This window comes from Tympanuchus pallidicinctus, unplaced genomic scaffold (genome assembly GCF_026119805.1).
Source record: "Tympanuchus pallidicinctus isolate F22 unplaced genomic scaffold, pur_lepc_1.0 scaffold24, whole genome shotgun sequence".
NCBI classification, from domain to species: Eukaryota; Metazoa; Chordata; class Aves; order Galliformes; family Phasianidae; genus Tympanuchus; species Tympanuchus pallidicinctus.
In genome coordinates, this window is record NW_026294741.1 from 5568791 (window position 1) to 5590995 (window position 22205).

General features: G+C 56.9%; 3 protein-coding genes across 4 annotated transcripts; 1 reads left to right on the forward strand and 2 right to left on the reverse strand.

Annotated features, from left to right (window-relative positions):
• The first annotated feature begins 157 nt into the window (after positions 1 to 157).
• RASL10B (RAS like family 10 member B) lies at positions 158 to 6352 on the forward strand. 2 transcript variants are annotated; one of them, XM_052689063.1, is made up of 4 exons: positions 158 to 385; positions 2194 to 2526; positions 3558 to 3682; positions 3997 to 6352. In XM_052689063.1, exons 2-4 carry the CDS (start codon positions 2311 to 2313, stop codon positions 4265 to 4267), a joined length of 612 nt encoding a protein of 203 aa, XP_052545023.1. In that variant the 5' UTR covers positions 158 to 385; positions 2194 to 2310; the 3' UTR covers positions 4268 to 6352. The 2 variants fall into 2 exon arrangements, with proteins under 2 accessions (XP_052545023.1, XP_052545022.1); XM_052689062.1 differs by lacking the exon at positions 158 to 385 and adding an exon at positions 514 to 850.
• Positions 5759 to 11508, reverse strand: GAS2L2 (growth arrest specific 2 like 2). Its single transcript, XM_052689257.1, has 6 exons — positions 10761 to 11508; positions 9851 to 10089; positions 9103 to 9210; positions 8734 to 8830; positions 8026 to 8263; positions 5759 to 7899 (listed from the first exon to the last, which is right to left on the reverse strand). The coding sequence occupies exons 1-6, from the start codon at positions 11113 to 11115 to the stop codon at positions 6816 to 6818; spliced, it is 2121 nt and encodes a 706-aa protein (XP_052545217.1). The 5' UTR covers positions 11116 to 11508; the 3' UTR covers positions 5759 to 6815.
• Positions 11509 to 12450: 942 nt separating this feature from the next.
• Positions 12451 to 22205, reverse strand: MMP28 (matrix metallopeptidase 28). Its single transcript, XM_052688726.1, has 8 exons — positions 22119 to 22205; positions 19021 to 19100; positions 18516 to 18658; positions 16871 to 17092; positions 15801 to 16046; positions 15446 to 15595; positions 15023 to 15190; positions 12451 to 13789 (listed from the first exon to the last, which is right to left on the reverse strand). Exons 1-8 carry the CDS (start codon positions 22203 to 22205, stop codon positions 13395 to 13397), a joined length of 1491 nt encoding a protein of 496 aa, XP_052544686.1. The 3' UTR covers positions 12451 to 13394.

Genomic DNA, 22205 nt, shown 5'->3' on the forward strand with positions numbered 1-22205 from the left:
TATCCCGTTTTCTCCCCGTGAAGGAGGGGGGCTGCGATGGCCGAGTGCTTCCATTTATACCCAGCTCACCCCATCTGATGCTTTCCCAACCAGAGGTATAAGCGGGGCTGGGGGGGGGGGCCTTGGCCACGGCACGGTCGGTGTTTGAGCTCTGCCGACCTGCGGGGTGACAGCCAGACCCGTGGGGATGTCCCAGCCCTCCGTGGAGAGCGGAGAGAGGTTCGGGTTCCGCTTTGAGGTGTGCGGCTCCGACCCCGCTCCCTGGAGATGCAGCCGTCCTCTCCCTCGCCATCGATAAATGCTGGTTGCGGGGTGTCCCAAAGCCACAGCTCTGCGATGGAGACGTCCGACCCCGGGGGGATGCGGTGCGTCCGGGAGCAGCGTGGTGAGGCGAGCCGGGGTCCTACGGCTTGGGATGGGGACACGGGAGCGGGGAGGGCTGAGCCGCTGCCGCACCGGGGCACATGGGTGGGTCTTTTCCCATCAGCACCTCCCAGAGCCCCGGGAGAAGCCGCGTCCTTCCCGGCTCCCCGCAGCGCGCTCCGGGCATTCCCCGCATCGCCTCCCTGCGCTGCCTCCCACCCTCCCCGCATATCTCCGGGCGCTGCCGCCTCCTCATCTCTCGGGCATTCCTCGCATCGCTCCCCGCGCTCCATCCCCAGAGGAGGTTCTACCTCCCTCCATCCCTCCCTCCCTTCCTCATTCCAGCCCCGCTTCCCCCGCAGCCCCTCGCCGGGCGGGGGCCGTGCCGGGCACTCACTGCAGCGGGGCCGCCCGCCCCGCACCGGGTTCGCCGCATGGCTCCTCCGCCCGCCGGGACAACGCCGGCCCGGGGCACCGCCGCTGCGAGGTAACGGAGGGGAGCGGGGATGGGAAGGGGACGGGAGCGGTGCTGGTGGGAAGGGGGGGAAGTTCAACGAGGGGGTACCCGGCTGAAGTTGAGCGGCAGAGCTCGGCCGCTTCTCCCTCCCTTTTCCCCCAAGGCAGTGGATTTGCGCGGTGCCCGCATCCCCCGCCTCGGTACCCCCGCGCTGTGCTCCTTCCTCAGGTCGGCCCCGACCCCCGCGGTCTGGGGGTGGGGAGGGATGCGGTGCTGCCCCGGAGCATCGCCGCGGGGAGTGAGATGAGGCCCCCCGGGCAGCAAACTGGGGAGGGGGGCACAAGGTCACGATGCCCTGCAGCCTGCCCCGCACCGGGGGTCTCACCCTGCTATGTCCCCGTTCAAGCCTCAGTTTCCTTTTGTGTCCCCAAATGCTGCTGCTGCCATCAGGGCAGCTACTTGTGCTTTGGGGGCAACCTCATCCCTAGGGCCCACAGGACAGCGATCCCCATGCGTGGCTCCACCTGGGATGGGAATGTGGTTTGGGGGATGCTGAGGGTGGTGGCATGGCATTGCCCAGCAGTTTGGGGTAACCCGTGTCCCCATGGCACCCTATGGGGCTGCAGGACTCCACACCCCTGCCAGTGGGTGGAGAAAGGGGTACGGGGACAACGGGGTGGCCTGGCCATGACACTGCTTTCTGCTGTCAGAGCCAGGCCCCAGTGGGGTGTCCCTGTCCCTGCACTGCATCAGGCCCTGCTGGGTCCCTGCAATGGGGATGGCCATGGCCCTGGGGCAAATATCACCATCACTCAGGGTGAAATGGGGCTGCTGGAGCCTCTGACAGCCTGGGGACCGTGCCCTGTGCCTTGGGGATGTTTTTCAGGGAACGCAGAGAGAGCATCACCAACTGGGAAAAGCATCCATGCATTGAGATACAGCAGGAGCGGCTCCCAGGGATGGGAGATGCAGTGGGACCCGTCCCACTGACATTGCTATTCCCGTTGCAGCTGGTTGGGACCTCAGTGCCAGTGGGTGCTGGGAATCCTCTGCCCCCATTTCTGCCTTCCTGTGCCCAAACCATTGCCTTGGGACCCCCGCCACGTGTGCCCGCAGCTCGCCCTGTCAGCTGGCTGGGAAATTAGCCTCCATCAAGTTAATTGCTGAAGCGCTCAAAGCCTGAAATTAAACATTAAAGCTGTCACTTGCAGGCACTGAGCAATCCCCCCTTCAGCAAAAGGCAATTCCAGCTGTCCAAATCGGGGAGACGGATTCCCCAGCTCGGGGCGTAGAGCAGCCGGTGGCCATCCCCATCAGAAACGTCCCTTTGTCACAGGGGTTGGGACATGATAGCCTTCTCCTTGGCCCCGCAGTGATGTGCTGTCCCGGCGGGGAAATGCATCCTGAATGGGGCTGAGCCCCCCTGCACGGGAATATGCAGCGTCGGCTCCGCGGGAGCAGCACTGGGGCAGCGGCCGGCGGCCGGCGGTATGGTGGCAACCTTCAAGATCGCCGTGCTGGGAGCCCAGGGCGTGGGCAAGAGTGCCATAGTCAGGCAGTTCCTCTACAACGAGTTCAGCGAGGTCTGTGTGCCCACCACGGCCCGCCGCGTCTACCTGCCCGCCGTCGTCATGAACGGCCACGTGCACGACCTGCAGATCATGGATTTTCCGCCCATCCCCGCCTTCCCCGTCAACACCCTGCAGGTAGGGGCACGGAGTGGAGCCTCCTGCTACGGGGGTTCGCTTCCTGAAAGCTGAGGATCGTGTTGAGGTTGGGATAGAGTGTCGGTTCTTCGGTAATTTTTCAGCCCCAAAATGAAGGCCAATCCTGAAGGATGGGGTCCCACCTGTTGCCCCCGAGTGAAGGGCTGATGGAACCAACATGTCCAGCACCCGACGCACCGCGCACCCGTTGCCCAGTGCTGCCATGGGGTCAGGGTTGCGCTGTGCGTAACTGTGGTTCCTCTAAGCCTGGCCATACATCCCCTTTGGGAAAAAGCCATTTTCACAGAATCATAGAATCATTAAGGTTGGAAAAGTCCACTAAGATCATCGAGTCCAACCATCAACCCATCAGGTCCATTTTCCTCTCTAACCCTTGAGCTCGTGATTAACCCCAGTTCCATGCCAGCACAGCCCTTGCCACTGGGTTTGTCCTGGCGGTGCCCTGAGCTCAGCCATCAACACTGACCCATCCCTGAAGGTTAATATGAGAAAAAAGGGATTTGAAAGCTGTACCTCTGCCGGGGCCGGGCTGTTGGATTTTTAATTGGTATAATTACATCCCCATAGGTCACAAGTCCTTTTACTGCTGCTCCAAAGCTGTGGGGCGGGAGGTGAGGGGCTCGGGGAGGTTTAAAAATTACACATAATTTGCAGGCAATGGAAGGTCAGTGGGAGATGGACCAGAATAGAGGGTCATTGATCAACCTGGCAGATGATGCTCACGTACTCAATTGACCCTGCGGGCTGGCAAATCCCATTATCCTTCCTCTGGGTTAATGAAAAGGAATCACGGGGACATGGCAGGGCAGAGGTGAGACAGGGGGTGGGGATTTGGGGATGGAAAATGTGACATGCACAACACAACGCTCTTGGTCAGGAGTCCCACATACATGTAGAATGCCCAGTGGTGGATCCTATAAACTTCTTTCCTCCTGCAAACATGTCTGGTCCCAAAGTGATGCAGCATCCTGTGGGGCACGCCAGGATTGATCCCTCTCTGCACCTTGCAGGAGTGGGCAGACGTGTGTTGCAGGGGGCTCCGGAGCGTCCATGCCTACATCCTGGTCTATGACATCTGTTGCTTTGACAGCTTCGAGTACATCAAAACCATCCGCCAGCAGATCCTGGAAACAAGGTAGGGGCCATTTGCCGGCGGGTTGCATGCTGCTGGTGGGGCTGTAGGGATGGGACGCTGGAGAGCTGTGATACGACAGCAAGACAGACTCAAACGTGGATAGGGCTGGGAAAGCAGCTCGGGGTAGTGTGGGATAGAGTGGAAAAGCACTTGAGTGGTGGCCAAGAAGAGGGACAAGGGGACGTGGTGAGAGGCAGCCCGTGACGATGGACAGGGTGACGGTGGCACGTTGCTTTATTGGTGCCACTTTGGGACGGATGGGGTGGATGGGAGCAGCCCGTGGCTGCGTGGTGCTGCCCTCCCACCCAACCCAGGGTCATCGGCACCTCGGAGACTCCCATCATCATCGTGGGCAACAAGCGGGACCTGCAACGGGGCCGGGTGATCCCGCGCTGGAACGTCTCCAACCTGGTGAAGAAGACGTGGAAGTGCGGCTACATCGAGTGCTCGGCCAAGTACAACTGGCACATCCTGCTGCTCTTCAGCGAGCTCCTGAAGAGCGTGGGCTGTGCCCGCTGCAAGCACGTCCACACCACCATTCGCTTCCAGGGGGCCCTGCGCAGGAACCGATGCACCATCATGTGAGCCCCCCGTGCCACTGTGCCCCCACAGGACACCCGTTTCCATTGGGGTGACGCTGCACTGGGGACACCTCAGTCGTCTCTTCCCTGTGATGACTTCTGGGGAAGCAGTGACCGCTGTTGGGTTGGACCGGAGTGGGGATGCCACAGCTGTCCATTGAGTCCCAACGGGCTCTGCTTCTCTGCACAACAGAGCTGCTGGCGGGCAGCCACGCTGTCCCACAAACCTCACGTCCCCACATTAGGGTTTCTCACTGCATCGCCTCCATGGGCTCCTGCTGCTCTGTGCCCATCCTGGGCAGTCCAGTTTGATTCTCCTTCCCCAAAAGTGCTCTTTCCACTCCTACCAGCTTCCTTTCCTCCAAGCTCATCCTCTCCCCATATGTCCCAGCCCCACAGAGGCTGTGCTGGACATACCCTTGGTTTCAGGGGCAAAGCTGCTGCCGTGAATGCTGGGCACAGCTCAGCATCTCAAATACAGATCCAGGCTGGATTTGGCCCCAGCAGGGCCTCCCATAGGGGAAGGTGGCATCCATCCATCCATGCATCCATGCATCCATCCATCCATCCATCCATCCATCCATCCATCCATCCATCCACTCACCCATCCATCCAAATGGAGATGGTTCCCATGCAAAGGCAGTCTCTGAAGCAATAGGGAGCTGGAGGTGCATTTCCATCCTTCTTTTCCTTCGTTCTATGCACACTCCTAATGGGAAAGCGAGCCTCTTTGTTTTCTTTTCTTTCTTTATTTATTTAGAGTTAATCTTTTGGCTTGCTCCCACTGTCGGGTCATCTGCATCTGTCCTGGAGCCTGGCACAGTGGTTGCTGGGGCATAAATGGCACAGGGATCTGTGGGTTGTCCCTCTCTGGATTGGGGACACTAAAGCAGGAACCAACCAAAACCCACTATCTCCTCCCACTGACAGCTTTTACTTCCCAGGAGCTTCACTGCTATCCTGGTAACACTTTCTATTAAGAGTCCTCCTCACTGAGCTCCAATCCTTGGCATTCAGTGCAGCCCCGCATCTCTGCCATCGGCCCCCGCTCTGTCCCTGCCATTGGTCCCCATGTCCCCACCACTGGTTCCCACTCCTAGCAGCCACCTTGGGAACCAAAACCCATCCCCTTGCCTCCCAAAACAAAATACAAATAAACCAAAATCAGGAAAGTTGGCAGGAGGGAGCCTGTGGCCGAGAGCTGGGGGAGAGGATGAGTGTGGCCGAGGAAGGCAGCAGCTCCCATCACCCCCACAGCAAACCCTCTGTGCATCTCCTTGGGGTTTGTCAGTGCACACGACCTATATTTCGGCCTTTCACTGGCTTTACCCCTCCAAATGGTTTGAGAAGGAAACTCCTTGGTAAATGCCACTAATAAAGCATTTATACAGTGCTCCAACACACACATATCAGTGACCAAGCCAATACATTGTTTGTTACAACCCTGTAGCCTGCAGTTTATAGCACAATTAGTTACAGGTTTTTATAGCATCTATTTAGTATTTTGAAGAGAAAAAAAAAGTTATAAATATAATTGTTATATTATATTGTATTTTATAGACAGAAAAGCTGTATCAGTAATAATGACTCTCACCGCTTTGGCAGCATTACCCCGCTCCCCAAAAACACGGGCAGGGGGCTGGCAGCCAACAGGGGCCAGGACATCCCCATCCACAGCAGTAATGGAGCTCCATTGTCCTCCCCATAAACAAACCCTTAGTATGAAGTGTTACCACTCACCAGCCGTCGCCGTGGGTTTCCTACCTGGATCTATGCCTACTGCAGAAGCAACCCGCTCCCATCCCGGGGGCTGGGGATGTCCCCAGCCGTCCCCAAGGGAAGCAGGAAGGAAGATGCCATTTTCTGCCCCAGTACTTGGTGACCAAGTGGTGACATGGGGCTGGGTGCAGCGCTGATGAGAATGCTCCTCCTCTCCTCCTCTCCTCCCACTTCGGTGAGCATCGTGGTGCCTGGACATGGCATTCTCTTCCCCATGGACTTCTTATTGGAGATCCCCAGGTGTCCACACCACCCTGCGCCCCTTTATTTGGAACCTAATTAAAATCAGGTCTGTCCCCTTTGTTCTGTACTCGCCTCGCTGCTCCTTGCTCACAGTGCCGGACTCTGCAGCTCCACAACAGCCCCCAAACCCTCTGGGTCTTCTTCCATCGCCCACCCAGAAGAGCCACTGGTACAAAGGTTTGGGAGAGCTCAACTGTACGAGCACCAGTGGCCATTGCCTTGGTGAGGCAGCGATCAACTCTATGAGCTCCATCCTTGCTGGAACAGCCCCCAGCCATGGAAATGCCAACACAGAGGTTTGACAATGGCACAGACACGGTGCCCATGTGTCCCCCTGCCCTGCTCATGGGGTTGGGTGGGGCTTTGGGTGAGGCATGAGCAACGTTGGTTCCATTATGCAGATGGGGAAGACTGAAGAGCGGGGTAGTTGGCTTGGTTGAATGCCAGATAAGGGGATCAGCATCACAACTTTGGCATGGCAACTCCGACAACGCGTAGGTCCATCCCTGACCCAGACCGATGGGCATGGCTCAGACCCACGCCTCCTCGTCATCCTCAGTGAGCCACGCACCGCTGTCACTCAATGAGAGCTTGGCATCCCTGGGCTGTGGGGGCTTTGGGGGGGCTGTGGGGCGATGCTGGCCCCTGGTACGGCGCTGCCCCAGTGGGGTGGGGATGCGTGAAGGACCCTTCCCGGGCCGGTGGTCCCGACGGGGACGCACCTTGGGCCGCAGCTTCAGCTTGTAGATGGAGGGCACACGCTCGGGTTTCTTCAGGCACCGCCGGGCTTTGGGCACAGTGCTCCGCGGGGTCTGGTCCCCCACGACTGGCCCTTCCATGGACCCCCCGGCTGGGATATTGGCACACTGTGAGGTTGAGGGCTTTGAGGACACTCTGTTGCCCATTCCCACAGGACGCAGGGGCTGCCGGTTGTGGGTGAGCTCCTCCAGCACCTTCCCATAGTCAGGGGGCTGAGAGTGCCCCCAGTACCCCCGCAGCCCTGAAACATCCGTGTTGTGGCTGCAGACCTTCCCTGGCACTGTGGGGCTCTCAGTGTCCCTGGGTATTGGGCTTGGGGGGGGACACTGGGGACTCTCCCCAGCAGCACAGCTCTCACATCCATTTGCAAAATGGGTCAGAGGGGTGGGGGGCCGGCAGATGGCTGAGCTGGTTTTCGTCTGAGTTTTAATGTTGCTGGCCTGTTTTGGAGGCTGACTCGGGGAATCTGGGTGTGAAGATGGATGGCTACGTCCAAGGGCTCTCCAGTTCCCTTCCTTGGAGCTTTTCCTGCTCTGCACTGCTCTGTGGGCACTCTGCTGCAGACTGGGGGCACAGGTTTTGATGGGACTGTGGGTTCGGGGCGTCACAGTGGTGGGGACCCCTACATGCCTGGAAGCTGCCCCAGATGAGCCACCTCCTTGCTGAGTGCTCCTGGGACGTGGTGGTGCCAAGTGGGCACTGGAGGCTGTGCCCCTACTCTGTGCTGCTGACTTTGGGGGGTTCCCATGTGGCTTCTTGAGGGTCCCCACAGTGTCCTGGGATGGGGTGGGTGCCCGCTGTGCAGCCCCATGCCCGGGGGAGGTGGTTCGAGCAGGTGACCTCAGTGTCGGTGTCCTGCAATCAGAGAGAGCCCAGAAAGGAGACAGACCTCACATCCAGCCCCACACCAGGTACAGAGATGGGAGAAAAAAGCACTACAAAAAGAGGCAATTTAGGGTACGAAGCCACTCAGTGCCTCACCTGCACGAAGGAACCCTCCGGGGCTGTGCTGGTTCCTGGCGGGGGCTGGGGGTGGTGGGGGTCCGGGGGTGGTGGCGGTGGCCGTGGGGTGCCCAGGTGACGGGGGGCAGCGGGCTCTGTGAGCGGCTGACCAGCAGAGTGGGGTGAGTGCGGCCAGGGGCAGGAGGAGCTGCGCAGAGCTGCACCTCGTGCTGCACCGGCTGCTGGGAGGGTCTGGTCCTGGAGAGCTGTTTGTGGGCTGCGGGGAAGGACTGAGCTCAGTGGGGTCCCTCCCCATTGCAGACCGCAGCCCCACGGAGCCCAGAGCCTTCCTCCCTGTGCTGTTAGCACGGGACGCTCCTGCAGAGCTGAGTTCCATGCAAACGGAGTTTCGGCCTTGCAATGGACCCTATCCTCCCAAAAGTCTGCCATGACCTCTAGCGGCCGCTAGAGCCACCCAACAAGAGCCATGCACCCAAAGCAGAGATTTCTCAGTGAAGCATCAGGGTTACATCTCCTGCCCCTGCAAACACCCCAAAAGCAGCGACAAACACCCCAAAATAACCAACACCCCCAAGAGCACCGACAAATGCCCCAAAGGCACCGACAAAACCCCAGAAAGAACCAACAAATGCCCCGAAAGAATCGACAAAAGCCCCCAAAAGCAGAGACAATGCACCCTTCTCCCCTTCCACCATCACAGCCAGGGCTGGGGGTGCAGGCACTCACAGAGCGAGGTGCAGCGGCACGGGTCGTGCTTGTCCAAGTAGTGCTCCAGGGTGTCCCAGCCGCCCCCGACCCGCACCATGACGTGCTGCCTCAGGATCTGCACTCAAAGGCACGAGATGTCAGCCCTGCTTCACCCCCCGCCACTGAGGCACGGGGGTCTCAGATCCCACTGCTTGTTTTGTCACCCCAGGGAGAGCAAGGATGGCCTTAGGGAACCTCCCTTCCACTGATCCCATACTTCCATCGGGTAATGCTCAAAAACGACACGTTGGCCCCATTTGGCAGATGAATATAGGGAGGAGGCTCGATAGGAGCAAAGTAGGACTCCTGGTGCCTGCGCCCTGCGTGCATGAGATGCAGCAGACTCACCCGAACGAAGATGAGGGTGTCGGAGTCACCCACACGGTATTTCCCTTCTGATATTTTGATCATGGGGAACTGGACAGGACAGGTACAGCGGCTCACCAGGTGCTGGACCTGCGGGCAGTAGGGATGGGTTTGCACCAAGGCTCGTGGGAAGGGGCCTGGGGTGGTGTGTGGGAACTGCTGAATCACAGCCTGAACCTCTGATTGATCACCTGAGGTGAGCAACGAGTCAGCCCTGGGAGCACAGGTGAAGGCAATTCAACTGTGCTGGTGGAAGGGGTGAAGCCTGGCTCCACCTCTCCTAGAGCCATTTAAGAGCTGGCTACCAGTGGGGAAAGATCTCTTCTGGAGATCCCTCCTTGGGAGTTTTGCAGTGAGTCCAGGACAAGGGTAATCACTCCATCTATTCTCTTTTTGGTATAATAACCTGCCTAGCCAAACTCTCTTATTTATTTCCTAATTACAACATCTGTATATTCATTCATTATACAGGTGTCTATCCCCATTGTTCCTATCCCCATCATCACCATCGATCCCATCCCCAAATTTCCATCACCATCTTCATCACTATACCCCCATCACAACCTCCCTATCCTCATCATCCCCAATGTCCCCGTCTCCCCAAGATACACATCTTGATCATCCCCATTCCCATCACCCTAACCCCCCCCTCCCCCCCCACTGTCTCCATCAATCCCATCACCACCTCTCCATCATCTCCAACCCCATCCCCATTCCCACCCCCAAATACCATCTGGTCAAGGTTGTGAAGGTCCCGGGGTTTTCTGGGGGGACGGGGCAGGGGGTTGTCTGCAGGGGGCAGGTCCATCTCCTGGCGGAGCTCCTCCTCGATCTCCTCTTCCATCTGCACCAGGGTGGGGGCACGCATGCCAAAACGGGCAGCACGGCGTGCCAGCTCTAGCAGGCACAGCACAAAGTTCTTCTCGTTCTTCCTCAGCACCAGGTCCTCCGTCTCGAACATCAGGACGTCTGGGGCAGGGCAGGGGTGCAAAGAGGACGAGAGCACAGATGGAGATGAGTTGAAACATGTAGATGTGACACTGAGGGACGTGTTTAGTGGGCTGTATTGGTGGTAGGCAGGCAGCTGGACTGGGTGATCTTAGAGGTATTTTCCAACCTTAAAGATTTTGTGATTCTACAAAGGTCTTCCCAAGGGATGTTATTTCCCAGAGCACCATCTGTGCCAGCCCATAGAGTGTAGGAATATGGCAGGGCCCAAAAAACTGTTGGGTTAAATTCATAGAGGAAAAACCTCCCCCTTGATCATCTACATACAAAGATGTGTCCATGCTTACTGTGATGTTTCATGGTGTCCCAGAGCCCCACCCCATTGGCTGAGTGAACTGAGGGCATTTTTTTTTCCTTGCCTGTGGCACTGCTGTCAGTGGGGACAGGGGGACAGACCCTCTGCTCAAAGCCAGGACAACTCCTGGTGTCCTTATGGCCATGATGGCCACGCATGGCACATGCTCTTTTCAGTCCCAACCCCAACTGTTGTGCCCAGGGAAGCTTGTTCAAGCCCAGCTTGGTGCAGAGATACCAGTGCTGGGATGGCACCAGCTTTGGGGACAGAGGAAATCACCGACAGTGATGCCAGGATGCACATTGCAGCACGGTGCTGCTGGAGCATTGGGTCTTACCGTTGATATCCATCTCCTTCCTGCACCAGTGGATGAAGTTGGAGATGTTGTCCCTGGCCTGGAAGGTGCCTGGTTGTGCTGCTGGGTTGCAGCTGACACCGACAGTGGGCAGGTGGAGGTGCTGGGCTGCACTGGGACAGGTGTGGGCAAAGTCCTCAGCCACATGGGTGATGTGGTTGGCATGGGAGCAGAGCACAGCCCCCGTCTCCAGCACCTCCAGGAAGGTGCCCACCTCAATATCCAGCCCATAGAGCTCCTTCAGCCACTCGGCCAAGTCCTCCTTCATGGCATACAGGTACTGCTGGCTGGACCCATAGGGACGGATGCTCCGCACTGCAGCTCCAGGCGTCCCCATTGTGCCATAAGACCCCAAACTGGGAGGAGGCAAGGGGAAACGGGTGGTGGGATGTGAGAAGAAGCCCCAGCCCACCTCCCCACCCCACTCACCGCATGCTCTGTGCCCCTAGGAGGGTGAAAGCGGGGTGCCGGAGTGCTGCCGGGGTCCAGGGCTGTGGGGAAGCAGAAATTGCCCTCCTGGGCAGTGGGTGTTTTGTTTCCTTCCCAAGAGCTGTTCTCTTCTCCTTGGTGATAAGGGACCGGCTGCAAACACTCCCTGTTAACCCTTCAGCACCCACTCCTCCTCCAGGAGCACTGCTCCTCCTCTGTGCCCCATCGGGTGGATTTGTTCCCCCAGGGATGGAGGGCAGCCCCTCAGCACCCCGACTCACTCAGAACCCCAAAAGCAGAGGGGAGTTGCCCCCCTTCTCACCACCCTCACACCCACCTGTGCTGCAGGTGGTGACCCAAAGGCCCACCAGGAAATCACCCCAAGCCTCGTTCCGTAAAAAAAAAAAAAAAAGAAAATAATCATGAGGAGGGGTACATTTGCGTGTGTTCCTTTGGGGTTTTGTGCTCTGGGAGAAAGAAGCCAAGCTCCTCCACGAGTGGCACAGCTCCAAGAGTTGGGGCTGTAGGGAAACAACGACGGGTATGGCAGTGAGTGGGCATCACGGGAATCTGCTGCCCCTCATGGGCTTCAACAAAAGGAGGGTTTGCAAAAGGAAATCTGCCAGCAGTGTGCTTGCAGCATGGGGTTGGAAGAGGCCCCGGGAGGCCTGGGGGGTCCTTGCTACCAGGGGCAGTGTCTTCTCCCTGCTGATGTTCCCCTGGATGAGCCTGGTGTCATTTTGGGGGAGGAAATGCAAGAATCCCAGCTATTTCCCCGGGCTGTGGAATGCGTGGCAGGCGCCTGGCATGTCCTACAAGCAGCCCAGGAGGAGAAAAGGAGCCTCGTGTCGCTGAGGGGACGGTGACACAGATTGAGGTGCATGTCCAACCCCTCACCCCGCACCTTATGGGGTGCAGGAGCTGCAGCCAGAGTGACATACAGCTCTGCAAACATTGCAACACCACCACCATCCCCACAGACAAAACGACACTCGGCCACTGGGCAGCGTGTGTGGGATGCCTCAGCATGTCGTGGCATGAAGGAAAGCAAACAAGGGGAGCACACATCACTTGCTTTCTTCTAGGGGAGACTGATCCAGAAATCAGCCCCAACCCTCCTGCGTGGACAAACCAAGCAATGCCCACTCCATCCCCATTTTCAGTACAGACCTTTTGAAAATCACAGGCTAGGGTATTTTTAAAAAATACAATAGCCTGACATGAAAACAGAGGGGAATGCCAGCACTGTGAATCTGGATGTTCACTTTATTCACCTTCAGGTCTCCAGGCTCCTGGAAAGCCGCATGTTGCATTATTACCATCTTATTCAGAATGAAACACTGCAGCCTCGTCTCTTTGGCAACACCAAAAAATCCCCTGAGATGTTGAGCTGCGTGCGTGCCCCATGTCTGCGCAGGAAGGGTTCATTCACAAATATCACAGAAAATAAACCCAAAGGCTCCAAGATCTCAAATCAGAACAGGACTGAAGGGAGTACAGAACTCAATACTATTGCAGAGAGACAGAGAAGGGAACACTTGCCCTGCTCGTAGAGGGAGCATAACCCTTATAATACAGCAGAGAATCCACCCTGCCCAGCCCTGCTGCCCTCCAGCCCTTCTGCACTGTTTCACAGCTCCTCCTTTCCCCTGTTCCTTCACCAAAGATCTCTACTTCCTCCTCAAAACCACCCCATTTTGTTCAGAGTGCGCTCAGAGCTGGGCTTGTCCTGGGGTCTGCGTTCCATCAGCCCCAGGTATGGGGCAGCAAGGCCCCAGGTGCCACCTGAAAGACTGTAAACCCATGTTTATAGAGACATAAACCCACGGTTATGTCCAAAAATCTCTTCTTGTTTCAACCAAAAACAGTCTCAGTCGCTCATTTAAAACTACTGAAGCACCAGAGCACCCATCAGTAAGGCAGTTCTCTGCCTGATCATGAAAAAAAAACAAGAAAGGATTAACAAAAAACAGTCCTGGCTTGAAAAAAAATCCTTAAAGTTATCAGAAATGTTACATTTGCAGTCTCCGTGGCTTATCAGTGTTCTTATGGCCCATCTGTGGGACCCTCCATCCCAGCCTCATCGCTGTTGTCCATGGTGTTGAGCCTGGGGACCAGCGGACCCCTTGGGTCAGTCAGTGGGATGGGCTCAGCCAACATGTTGTCCCAGCGATGCTTAGTGTTGGCTCAGAAGAGGATGTGCCCACCATTGGCATCCCAGCAGCCCATCCACGGCAGCTCGGCAGCCCACTTGCCATTGGCCACCACCTGCAGCTTGGCTTGGTTGAACCGCCAGTAGCGGTCATCCCGAAAGAAGTAGAGGAAGCCATCGCGGTGCACCACGGCCCCTGCTGTGCCAGGGGGAACGCCGTCCCAGTCTCGCAGGCTGCGGGGGTAGTAGGGCTCCGGGGCGAGGGTCTCCTCGCTCAGCACGAAGTATTTGGCTCCTTTGAAGAGCACCAGGCGCCGGAGCTGTTGGAAGTAGAGGGCTGTGTCGGGGTGGCGGGGCAGGCCGTGGGCACTGCACTTCTGGGGGAAGCCAGACACCAAGGTGGAGCCACGGTATTTCCAGCATCGACCACCTGGGATGGAGAAGAGAGAGGCTCAGTGACCACATAAGCCCGGATCATAGATGCACTGAGGTTGGAAAGGACCCCTAAGGTCATCAAGGCCAACTGCTAACCTGGCACGGACAAGTCTACCACTAAACCACACCCCCAGGCACCACATCTACAGATTCCTTAATTACCTCCAGGAATGGGGACTCAAACACATTCCTGGACTGTCTGTTCCATTGCTGTACAACCCTCTCTGTGAATAAATTTTTCCTGATGCTGACCCTAAACCTTCCTTGGTGCAACTTGAGGCCATTATCTCCTGTATTATTGCTTGGTCCTCATAGCCTATGGATTCCAGCCATCCCAGAGATGACCTGGCCCTGGGCACGTCCCTATTGGGCTTTCCCACAGGTTGGGAAGGGAAGAAGCAGCTCCAGAGCATAGAGGCAAACTGGGCTCTCTTGGTGCCTATGCCATGCTTCTGCAAGAAGGGATGAGGACGAAAGGTTTTGTACAGCAGGACAGATATCGCTCACATCCCTCCTGTGCTGGGACAACCCAGACTACCACAGAAATTCACAGCAGCCCCAGATATCCCCGCTGCAGCTGGGCCATCCCTGCAGGCACATGCAGATAGACAAAAGCTCCTTTCTGCTCCTGGGTCTGGCCCTGCAGAGGGGCTTCTGGCTCTCCCCCAGCTGCAACAACAAAGCCCCTTTCTGGCAGGCTTGTGAGTGGTTTCCATCACAAGTTCAGGCTGACCTCAGTGTCCTGGCTGCCTGGCCTGACCTTTCTCTGCCCTGACAGCTGTGCCACAGGCAGCTTACAGATGGCAGCAAGGCACCAGGGACAGAGCACAAAACATGAGAATGCAGTGCTCAGATCATCTTCTTGCAGTTGCACATTTTTGAAGAATATTTTCTCCTAAAAATGCCTCTGCTTTAGTTTTCAAATCCAGGGAATGCTGCTCTCTGGACTGGGCTAAACGGGAAACTGAGGCATGGGGCAATGGGGGTTGATGCAAAGCTAATTTGTGACCACAGCATCCTGGAGCCTGCACCCATGGGTAGATGTCACACGAAGGGATATGATCTAGAGTGGTCACAGCCATGGGTCGATGGTTGGACTGGATGATCTTATTGGTCTTTCCAACTTTAATGATTTTGATTCTATGATTCACGGGACTCAGCGATGTCCCAGCCCCTTGGCACAGCATCAGGGTGACAGACCAATCAATACAACCTGCATCCCACCGACCTTTGAAGAAGTAGAAGCTGTGGCTGAATGGGGAGTAGGCACAGGCATCGATACCGGCAGGCAGCCCTGGCCAGCGCATGTGCAAGGGTTGAGGCTGGCTGGTGTTGCCACTGGCTGACACCACCCAGAAGTGGCTGCCCTTGAAGATATACAGGTTGTGTTCTGTGTCTGCAGGGCAGAAGAGATAATGAGGGTGAGAAGCTTGGTGCCACATCACAAACCCAGCATTGTCCCACTGATCATCACCTCTTATCCCTCCAACTCCTGTGAGATGTCCATATGGGGCTGAGGACATCCCAGCCCAGCCCAGCCCAGCCCAGCCCAGCCCAGCCACTCTTTCCATCATTCTGGGAATCTTATTGAGTGAGGAGAGGCTGCTGGACAGGTTGGGAATGTTTGGGGAGAGGGCTTGTGGCCACACACCAGCAGTTATGGCATCGAAGAAGGAGCTGCAGTAGTAGGTGCTGAGGCTCCGCCGTTGATGTTCCTCACCATACAGGTCCCCACTCCAGTCCTGGAAGTGAGTGAAGACCCTTCCTGGCAGCTGGATGGCCAAGCCCCTGGAGGGCTTTCCTGAGACAGAGCAAGGTGAGAGTCATGGAATAGGGCACTGAAGCAGGAGCACAAGGCTGGCAAGCCCTCAGAGGGCATCAAACAATTGGAGCACCCCAGTCTGGTTCCTATTGCCCTCAGTAACAGTGGCACGGACATACTGCCACCTCTGTTTCTCGCCCTCCACCCCAAAGACCATCTCAAGTAGCACCCAACAGATGCTCACCATACAAGTTCTGGATGGCCAAGATGTCATCCCAGTTGAGAACAAAGTCCTTGCCGAGCTTCTTGTAGTAGGGTGACATGAGGGCACTCTTGGTGGGCGAGTGCTCCAGCCCCAGTGTGTGCCCCACCTCGTGTGCAACGACCACAAAGAGGTTGCGGCCTTTGCCACTGTGCAGGGACCAGCGCTCGGCGCTGTCGAAGTGGGCTTCTCCACGTCGGGGGAAGAAGGCGTGGGCCAGGGCCCCCCCTGGGGACAAAACAGCTCTGGGTTGCTTCAATAGACTTCAATTTTAGGTCTTCGAGGGGCTTCCCAAAGGGAATTCCTTGAGAATTGGTCTCTACTACAAGAAAGACATTGATGCCAAAGATAGGCAGAAAGCTGGGAAGGCTCTGGAGCACAAATTGTATGGGGAGCGGCTGAGGCAATGGGAGGGTTCAATCTGGAGAAGAGAAGGCTCAGAAGGGACCTTTCCACTCTTTCCAATGCTCTGAAAGGTGCTTGAGGCAAGGTGGGAGTTGGCTTTGCTTCCAGGTAACAGTGATAGGATGAGAGGTGACGAACTCAAGTTGTGCCAGGGGATGTTCAGGTTGGGTGCTAGGAAACTTTTCTCCAAAGGAACTGCATTGCAATGGCACAGCTGCCCAGGGAGGTGGGGGAGTCACCATCCCTGGAGGTGTTCCAGAGCTGTGGAGATGTGGCATTGAGGGACGTGGGCTGTGGGCAGTGCTGGTGAGAGTGGGCTGGGGTTGGACGTGGGGATCTGAGAGGCCTTTTCCAACCTTAATGTTTCTATGATTTCATGCACTATGTGAAACCCAAACCATGTCTGAAAGGGATGTGGCAAGAGCATGGTGTGAGGGCTCCTTGAAGGCCATCACCATGCTTCAACCATGATCAACTCAACCACCTCCCAGGTAACCTACAGCTGCGGGACTGGGAACTCAGGACCCCAAACCACCTTCACTCAAGCTGCTGGGTACTGGGAAGACACCACCTCCACCCCAACAATCCCCAGCCAGGAAGAGCCCCCATTGTAGAAGAGAAGCTTACGAGGAGGGAGCGACCAGCACCTGGCCCATCGAAGGCATTGTTGATCCCATCGTTGTGGTCCCCGTGGAAGAAGGTCAGACGGATGTCAGCCGGGCCATCCCGTGCTTCCCAAAACACCAGCGAGGAGACGTTGCTCCAGAGCTCAAAGGCAGCCCTGACAGCCAGGCGCACCTCGTGCTGCGGCAGGTACGGGGGCCAGTTCACCACGCGGTACGTCAGGTGCCTCTTGTGCCACTTGCTGCCTGCAGGATGGGCACTGCACAGGATCTGAGCCGGCTCTGATGGAGCCACCACCAGATGGCTGCCCCAGGTACCAGGTCAGACCTTGCCTGGGACAGCAGCTGGGGCACCCAGTTGATGCTCTCCTTGCCTTGTTGCTCCTCCTGGGGTCAAATCCAGACCTCAACTTATTGGATCAGTGCCCACTCCAAGGTCTTGGCTTCCAGGGAGTGAAAGCAAAGGCACGAAGGGGAAAATAATTAGGGAGGATGCTCACATCTGGCCGGGGGCGAACAGGAGTGGGAAAGAAGCCATGGGGCTGCAGTGGGAATATGTGAGTGCTGGAGCCAGTGCTGAGGAGTGGGAACAGTGATGGAGCTGCAGCAGCTGCCCTGCTCCAGATGTGTGGGAAAGGGGAAGGATGGGGTTACACAGTGCTCTGCAGACACACAATAACTTCTTGCAGCAAATCAAGATGGTGCCAATATCCCCCTCTGTAGCCCAGGACAGCTGGGTGAGGTCTGGGGCAGGCTCAGTGCCCAGCTGCTCTGAGGCAGGGCAATAGGGCTAACCGTACACTGGTGCTGGTTTGGGTACATATAATGACCACCACCTCCTGTGCACCTGTCTCACAAAGTTGGGACAGAAAAACAAAGCCTGGGGAGAAATGCCTCTTTGCCATAATTTTTGGCTGTCCCAGCCAGATGTGACCCATGGGGCACGCAGAGTCCCTTGCTGCTCCTCGGTGCCTTGATGGGCACAGCTCTGAGATGACACCCAGCGTCCCACCTGACCCTGCACACAGAGCACTCCTGCAGCAGGACATACAGCATCCCAGGGACCAGGACTGACAGCTCCAGTGGATATTAAAGCCCAGCAAGGTGCCCAGAACAAAGCCCAGCTGGGGACATCCTGCTGTGCACATCCCAGTGCTGCAGCTGGGGCTGGTGACCTGGCTGAGGCATCCTGCAGCGGCTGGCAGCATGCTGGTTGACAAAAGCCTTTGCTGGCTCAGCTGTGGCTTCCTGCTCCAAGGCAGATAAACAGCCAGCTTAGCACAAAGCCATGCGCCTTCCTGCCCGGCGCCGGACACCCCGTCCCCCCCTTTGTCCTGTCAGCACTGCTCCAGGCCCCAGCCTGCTGCCATTCCTGCAGCAGTGAGCTGAGCAGCTGAATGCCTTTTGCTACCCCCGTGAAGGAACTTTTGGGGGCCACAAGCCGAGGACAGAAAGCACAGAACTGAGCTGCATCCCATCCCATCTCTTCTTGGCTTCATCCAGCCGTGCTATGAGCAAAGGAGCTGACAAGGCACAGAGCCCTGCCTTAGTCTCACCCTCATTTTCCCCATATCCCATACGCACGGCTGCTCCCAGCCCTCCTGCTCTCTAAGGAACCACGCTATCCATCCACCAGCCCAGCACCCCCAGCCCAGACCCCAGCGCTCACCGTGCTGCATGGAGCGCCTGCGGCGCGGGGCCGTGGGGCGGCTCTCCCCATCGCCCGTCCCGCAGCGAGGACGGCCCATCTGCCGCAGCGTGGGGACGTCCAGCACCCCGCTGGGAGGGAGGTGGCTCACACGCTGGAAATCCCTACAAAGGAAGGGAGATGTCAAAACCCTGCGTTTCCCGATAGCGATGCCTGGAGCCCAGCCAGGGCTTCCACTCTGTGCCAGTTCTGTGCCCCACTGGCAGGAGTGCATCCGAGAGATAATGCCAAATCCCAAACACTCTGAGATCTCCAAACCTCAGCCTCGCTGCCGGCATTATAATGGGGACAGCAGGCCATAAAAGGCAAATAATACTGCGCCAACAAGTCGTGTCTCTCTGCAGCTCGTGCTTCAGTATCTGGCAGTGAGAGAGCCCTGAGCTGCAAAACACATTGCCCGGGGCACACAGCTCCCACACAGCCTGGGGAGATGCATTGCTGCTGGTTTTAAAACAAAGGTTCCTACCTCAGTGCTGCTGTGAACTCCACAGGGCTGAGCTGGCCTGGCTGCGGCGCTCCCAAGTAGCCATATTTCTGCAGGAACAGCTGTGGGGACAGAAACGGGACAGGGGACAGACATGGGGTGGGTTCAGGGTGGGTTCACTTGTATAGGGATAAAGATGTGGTGGGAGAGAGCATAGCAAACCCAGAAATTCCTGTCTATTGCTTCATTATACCATGATGATTCCCATGATATGAGTCCATGCACTTGGACAGCTTCACGTGCCTTTTGCTCATTTTGACAGACCTTGGGTATTTGGCCACGGCCCCATGGAGGCAGACTGCACGATGCCATCCACACCAGGGGCTACCAGACCCATCTCCAACCACCAGCAACTCGATGCAATATTTGCAACAATGGCCACAATGCAGACTTCAGCAAGGCCAGGCTGGGCAGGGCCAGTCCCAAGGCTGCTGGCCATCCCCATCCCACCTCATCCCATTTCATCACTATCCCATCCCTATTCCACCAATAACCCATCCCCATCAACGTCTCATTCCTAATCCCATCCCATCTCATCGTCATCCCATCCCCATCCCCAACTCCATCCCATCCCCATCAACACCCCCATTGCCATCCCAACCCCAACCCATCCCCATCCCCAAGCAGGATGTGCAGCTGAGCAGGGACACACATGGGGCAGTCGGCTCTGCCAAGCCATTCTTCTCCTTATCGTCCATTGTAAAGGATGGAAATCGCCAGGCTGAACTTGCTCCAGCACATGAACTGCTTTTCAAAGAAAACAAGCATTTCCCCGTGCCCCGGCTGCCCCCAGCTTTCTGAGAGGTTTAGCAGTGATTTTTCCAGGAATGTTCCACACCCGTCTCCCCCATCCCACAGGGACGGCAGAGCCGCCTCCCCGCATCCTGTTAGTGAGAAGGCCCTGCATTAAGGGGATGGGGAATTAAAAGGGAAAGTGACTGCTTGGCCACGCACATCCCTGCACGTGGGGATGTGGAATGCACTGTGAGAACCCCGAGCAGAATGTTTTGGGACTCAAATGCCCTGCACTGCCCATGCCTTTCCTACCGCAACTTTTCACAGTCATTAAGATTAGAAAGGACCTCAAAGATCTCCAAGTCCAAGCCATCCCACCATGCCCACTGCCCACATCCCTCAGTGCCACATCCCCATGGTCCTGGGACACCTCCAGGGGCAGTGACCCCACCAGCTCTCTGTGCAGATGTGCCACTGCATCACCACACTAAAAATGACAACTGGAAGCCGGTTCCTGTCCCCTAATCCCATTCTTGAAGCATGAAAATGATTTTTCTCCACCATGAGCTCATGAATACATGAAAACCCATCTGGGTAAGGCTGAGTGCGTGGCAATAAGAGAACAGCCCACAGCAGCTGTTCCTAAGCATCACCAAAATGTTCACCGTCAAAATGTTCCCATGTTGCTCATTATTGTCACTCTCTATATTGCCTCTGGCTGTGACATTTGGACAGTTTGGGGACCATTCGATGCCCAGGACCTGCAGCATTCAGCCCCTCCTGCCCCCAACAGGGAATGGCTCTTTTCCATACAATGGGAAAAGAAAAACAGCAGGAAGCCAAGAGCCATGAAATATGCCCAGCTCCCCCTCCACACCAGGAGGGAAACAAGGAGAGGAAGGTCTGTCTGGCTGCAGGGGATGGAGGAGCCCTTCCAGGCACACAGCCCTCCCATACAGCCCTGGAAATCAGCTGAGAGCCACAGGCAAGGAAACACCTTGCCCTGACTGCAGGCATCCCGGGTGGCAGGCAGCCAGCGGCACGCAGCCAGGCCTCCCTCCTTGGGACTGGGACAACAACAGCCCCCAGACAGCCCCCCCCACCAGATGCTCCATTCCTGGCCCCTTTCCATCACTGAAGTACCAAGAACACTCAGACGAGCATCTTCCCCTGCCTGCAGGGCTGCTTGCAATGACTGTGGTCCCCCTGGGCACAGTGCAGCCAACAGCATCCCGTGAGCCAGCATGGGCTGAGCACCCCCAGCTCCATTCCACATCACTTTGGCACCAGCTGGAGCTGGGGCAGCTTCCCTGCTTGGTTCCCTGCAGATACAGTGAGAGCTGGAGCCAGCAAGCACCACGGAGTTTTGGCACCGTTGAGTGTTGGCACCTTGGGGTTATGGCACAAACATGCACAGATCACTGCCTGCCAGGATGGTGGGGATGTTAAAGGCTCTGAAGCCTCCACCTCCCTCTGCTCTCCTAAACGCATTCCTGTCTGCATTTGCAGCCCCTGAGGCACAATCCTCACGTCTCTTTGTTTGAGTGTGTGTGTGTAAATGTATATATAAAGTTACATACACATTCACAGAAATATACAAGAGGGGAGATAGATCCAGAGCTGGGCTGTCCTCCCAGTGGAAGAGTGGGGGCTGATCTCATGGGTTAGCACGGGCCTGATGGATTTGGGGATACCATCCTTGCCATCAGCAGGATGGGAGCAGGAACATCACACATAGAATCACGGAATGGTTGGAGTTGGAAGAGACCCCCAGAGGGCATCTGCTCCCACTGCCTGCAGAGCACTGGGACACCCACAGCTCCATCAGTGCTCACAGCCCTCCAGCCTGACCCTGGGGGTGTGCAGGGATGGAGCTGTGAGCAGTCTGTGCAGTGCCTCACTGCCTGTATTGGAAACAACTTCTTCCTTATACTCAGCCTAAATCCCCCTTTAAATCTGCCGGGCTGCGTGCTGCCGAGCGCCTGCAGATAACGAGATGATGAGCATAAATGTATTTCCAATTAAACACCCCAACTTCAGCTGCGATTGCAATGAAAACGAGCGCAATGAAAACACAACCCGAGTGGGCATTTTCACCTCTAGGCTTCCGCAGCCCTTTGTTGCTAACTTTGACCATACTAAAAGCAGTAATAATTTAAAAAAAACACTAACTCTGTGACATCACACAACGTCTGATGACAGTTTCAGCTCCCAAAAGGGACAGCCAGCCGACGTCCCGCTTAGAGAAAAGCCAAACCCCGCCACGTCCCAACACCCCAACCCCTCCACGCTCGCTCATCCCCGCTCCCCGCCCGCCCCATTCATTCCCCGCACCGCTCTCCTACCTCCGCCCGCCGCCGCTCGCCCCGCACCGCCGCGCCCCGCACGGCCGCCAACAGCAGCAGCAGTCCGAGCGCCGCCCGCAGCCCCAT

Coding starts and splice junctions, on each gene's coding strand:
- RASL10B (XM_052689063.1), top strand. CDS start 2,311: ATGGTGGCAACCTTCAAGATCGCCGTGCTGGGAGCCCAGGGCGTGGGC. Junction 2,527..3,557: donor TCCCCGTCAACACCCTGCAG/GTAGGGGCACGG, acceptor TGCACCTTGCAG/GAGTGGGCAGACGTGTGTTG. Junction 3,683..3,996: donor CAGCAGATCCTGGAAACAAG/GTAGGGGCCATT, acceptor CACCCAACCCAG/GGTCATCGGCACCTCGGAGA.
- GAS2L2 (XM_052689257.1), bottom strand. CDS start 11,115: ATGGGGACGCCTGGAGCTGCAGTGCGGAGCATCCGTCCCTATGGGTCC. Junction 10,090..10,760: donor GAAGGAGATGGATATCAACG/GTAAGACCCAAT, acceptor GCCCTGCCCCAG/ACGTCCTGATGTTCGAGACG. Junction 8,831..9,102: donor ACACCCTCATCTTCGTTCGG/GTGAGTCTGCTG, acceptor CTTTGAGTGCAG/ATCCTGAGGCAGCACGTCAT.
- MMP28 (XM_052688726.1), bottom strand. CDS start 22,205: ATGGGGCTGCGGGCGGCGCTCGGACTGCTGCTGCTGTTGGCGGCCGTG. Junction 15,191..15,445: donor CTTCGATGCCATAACTGCTG/GTGTGTGGCCAC, acceptor TCTGCCCTGCAG/ACACAGAACACAACCTGTAT. Junction 13,790..15,022: donor CAGCTTCTACTTCTTCAAAG/GTCGGTGGGATG, acceptor TCTCCATCCCAG/GTGGTCGATGCTGGAAATAC.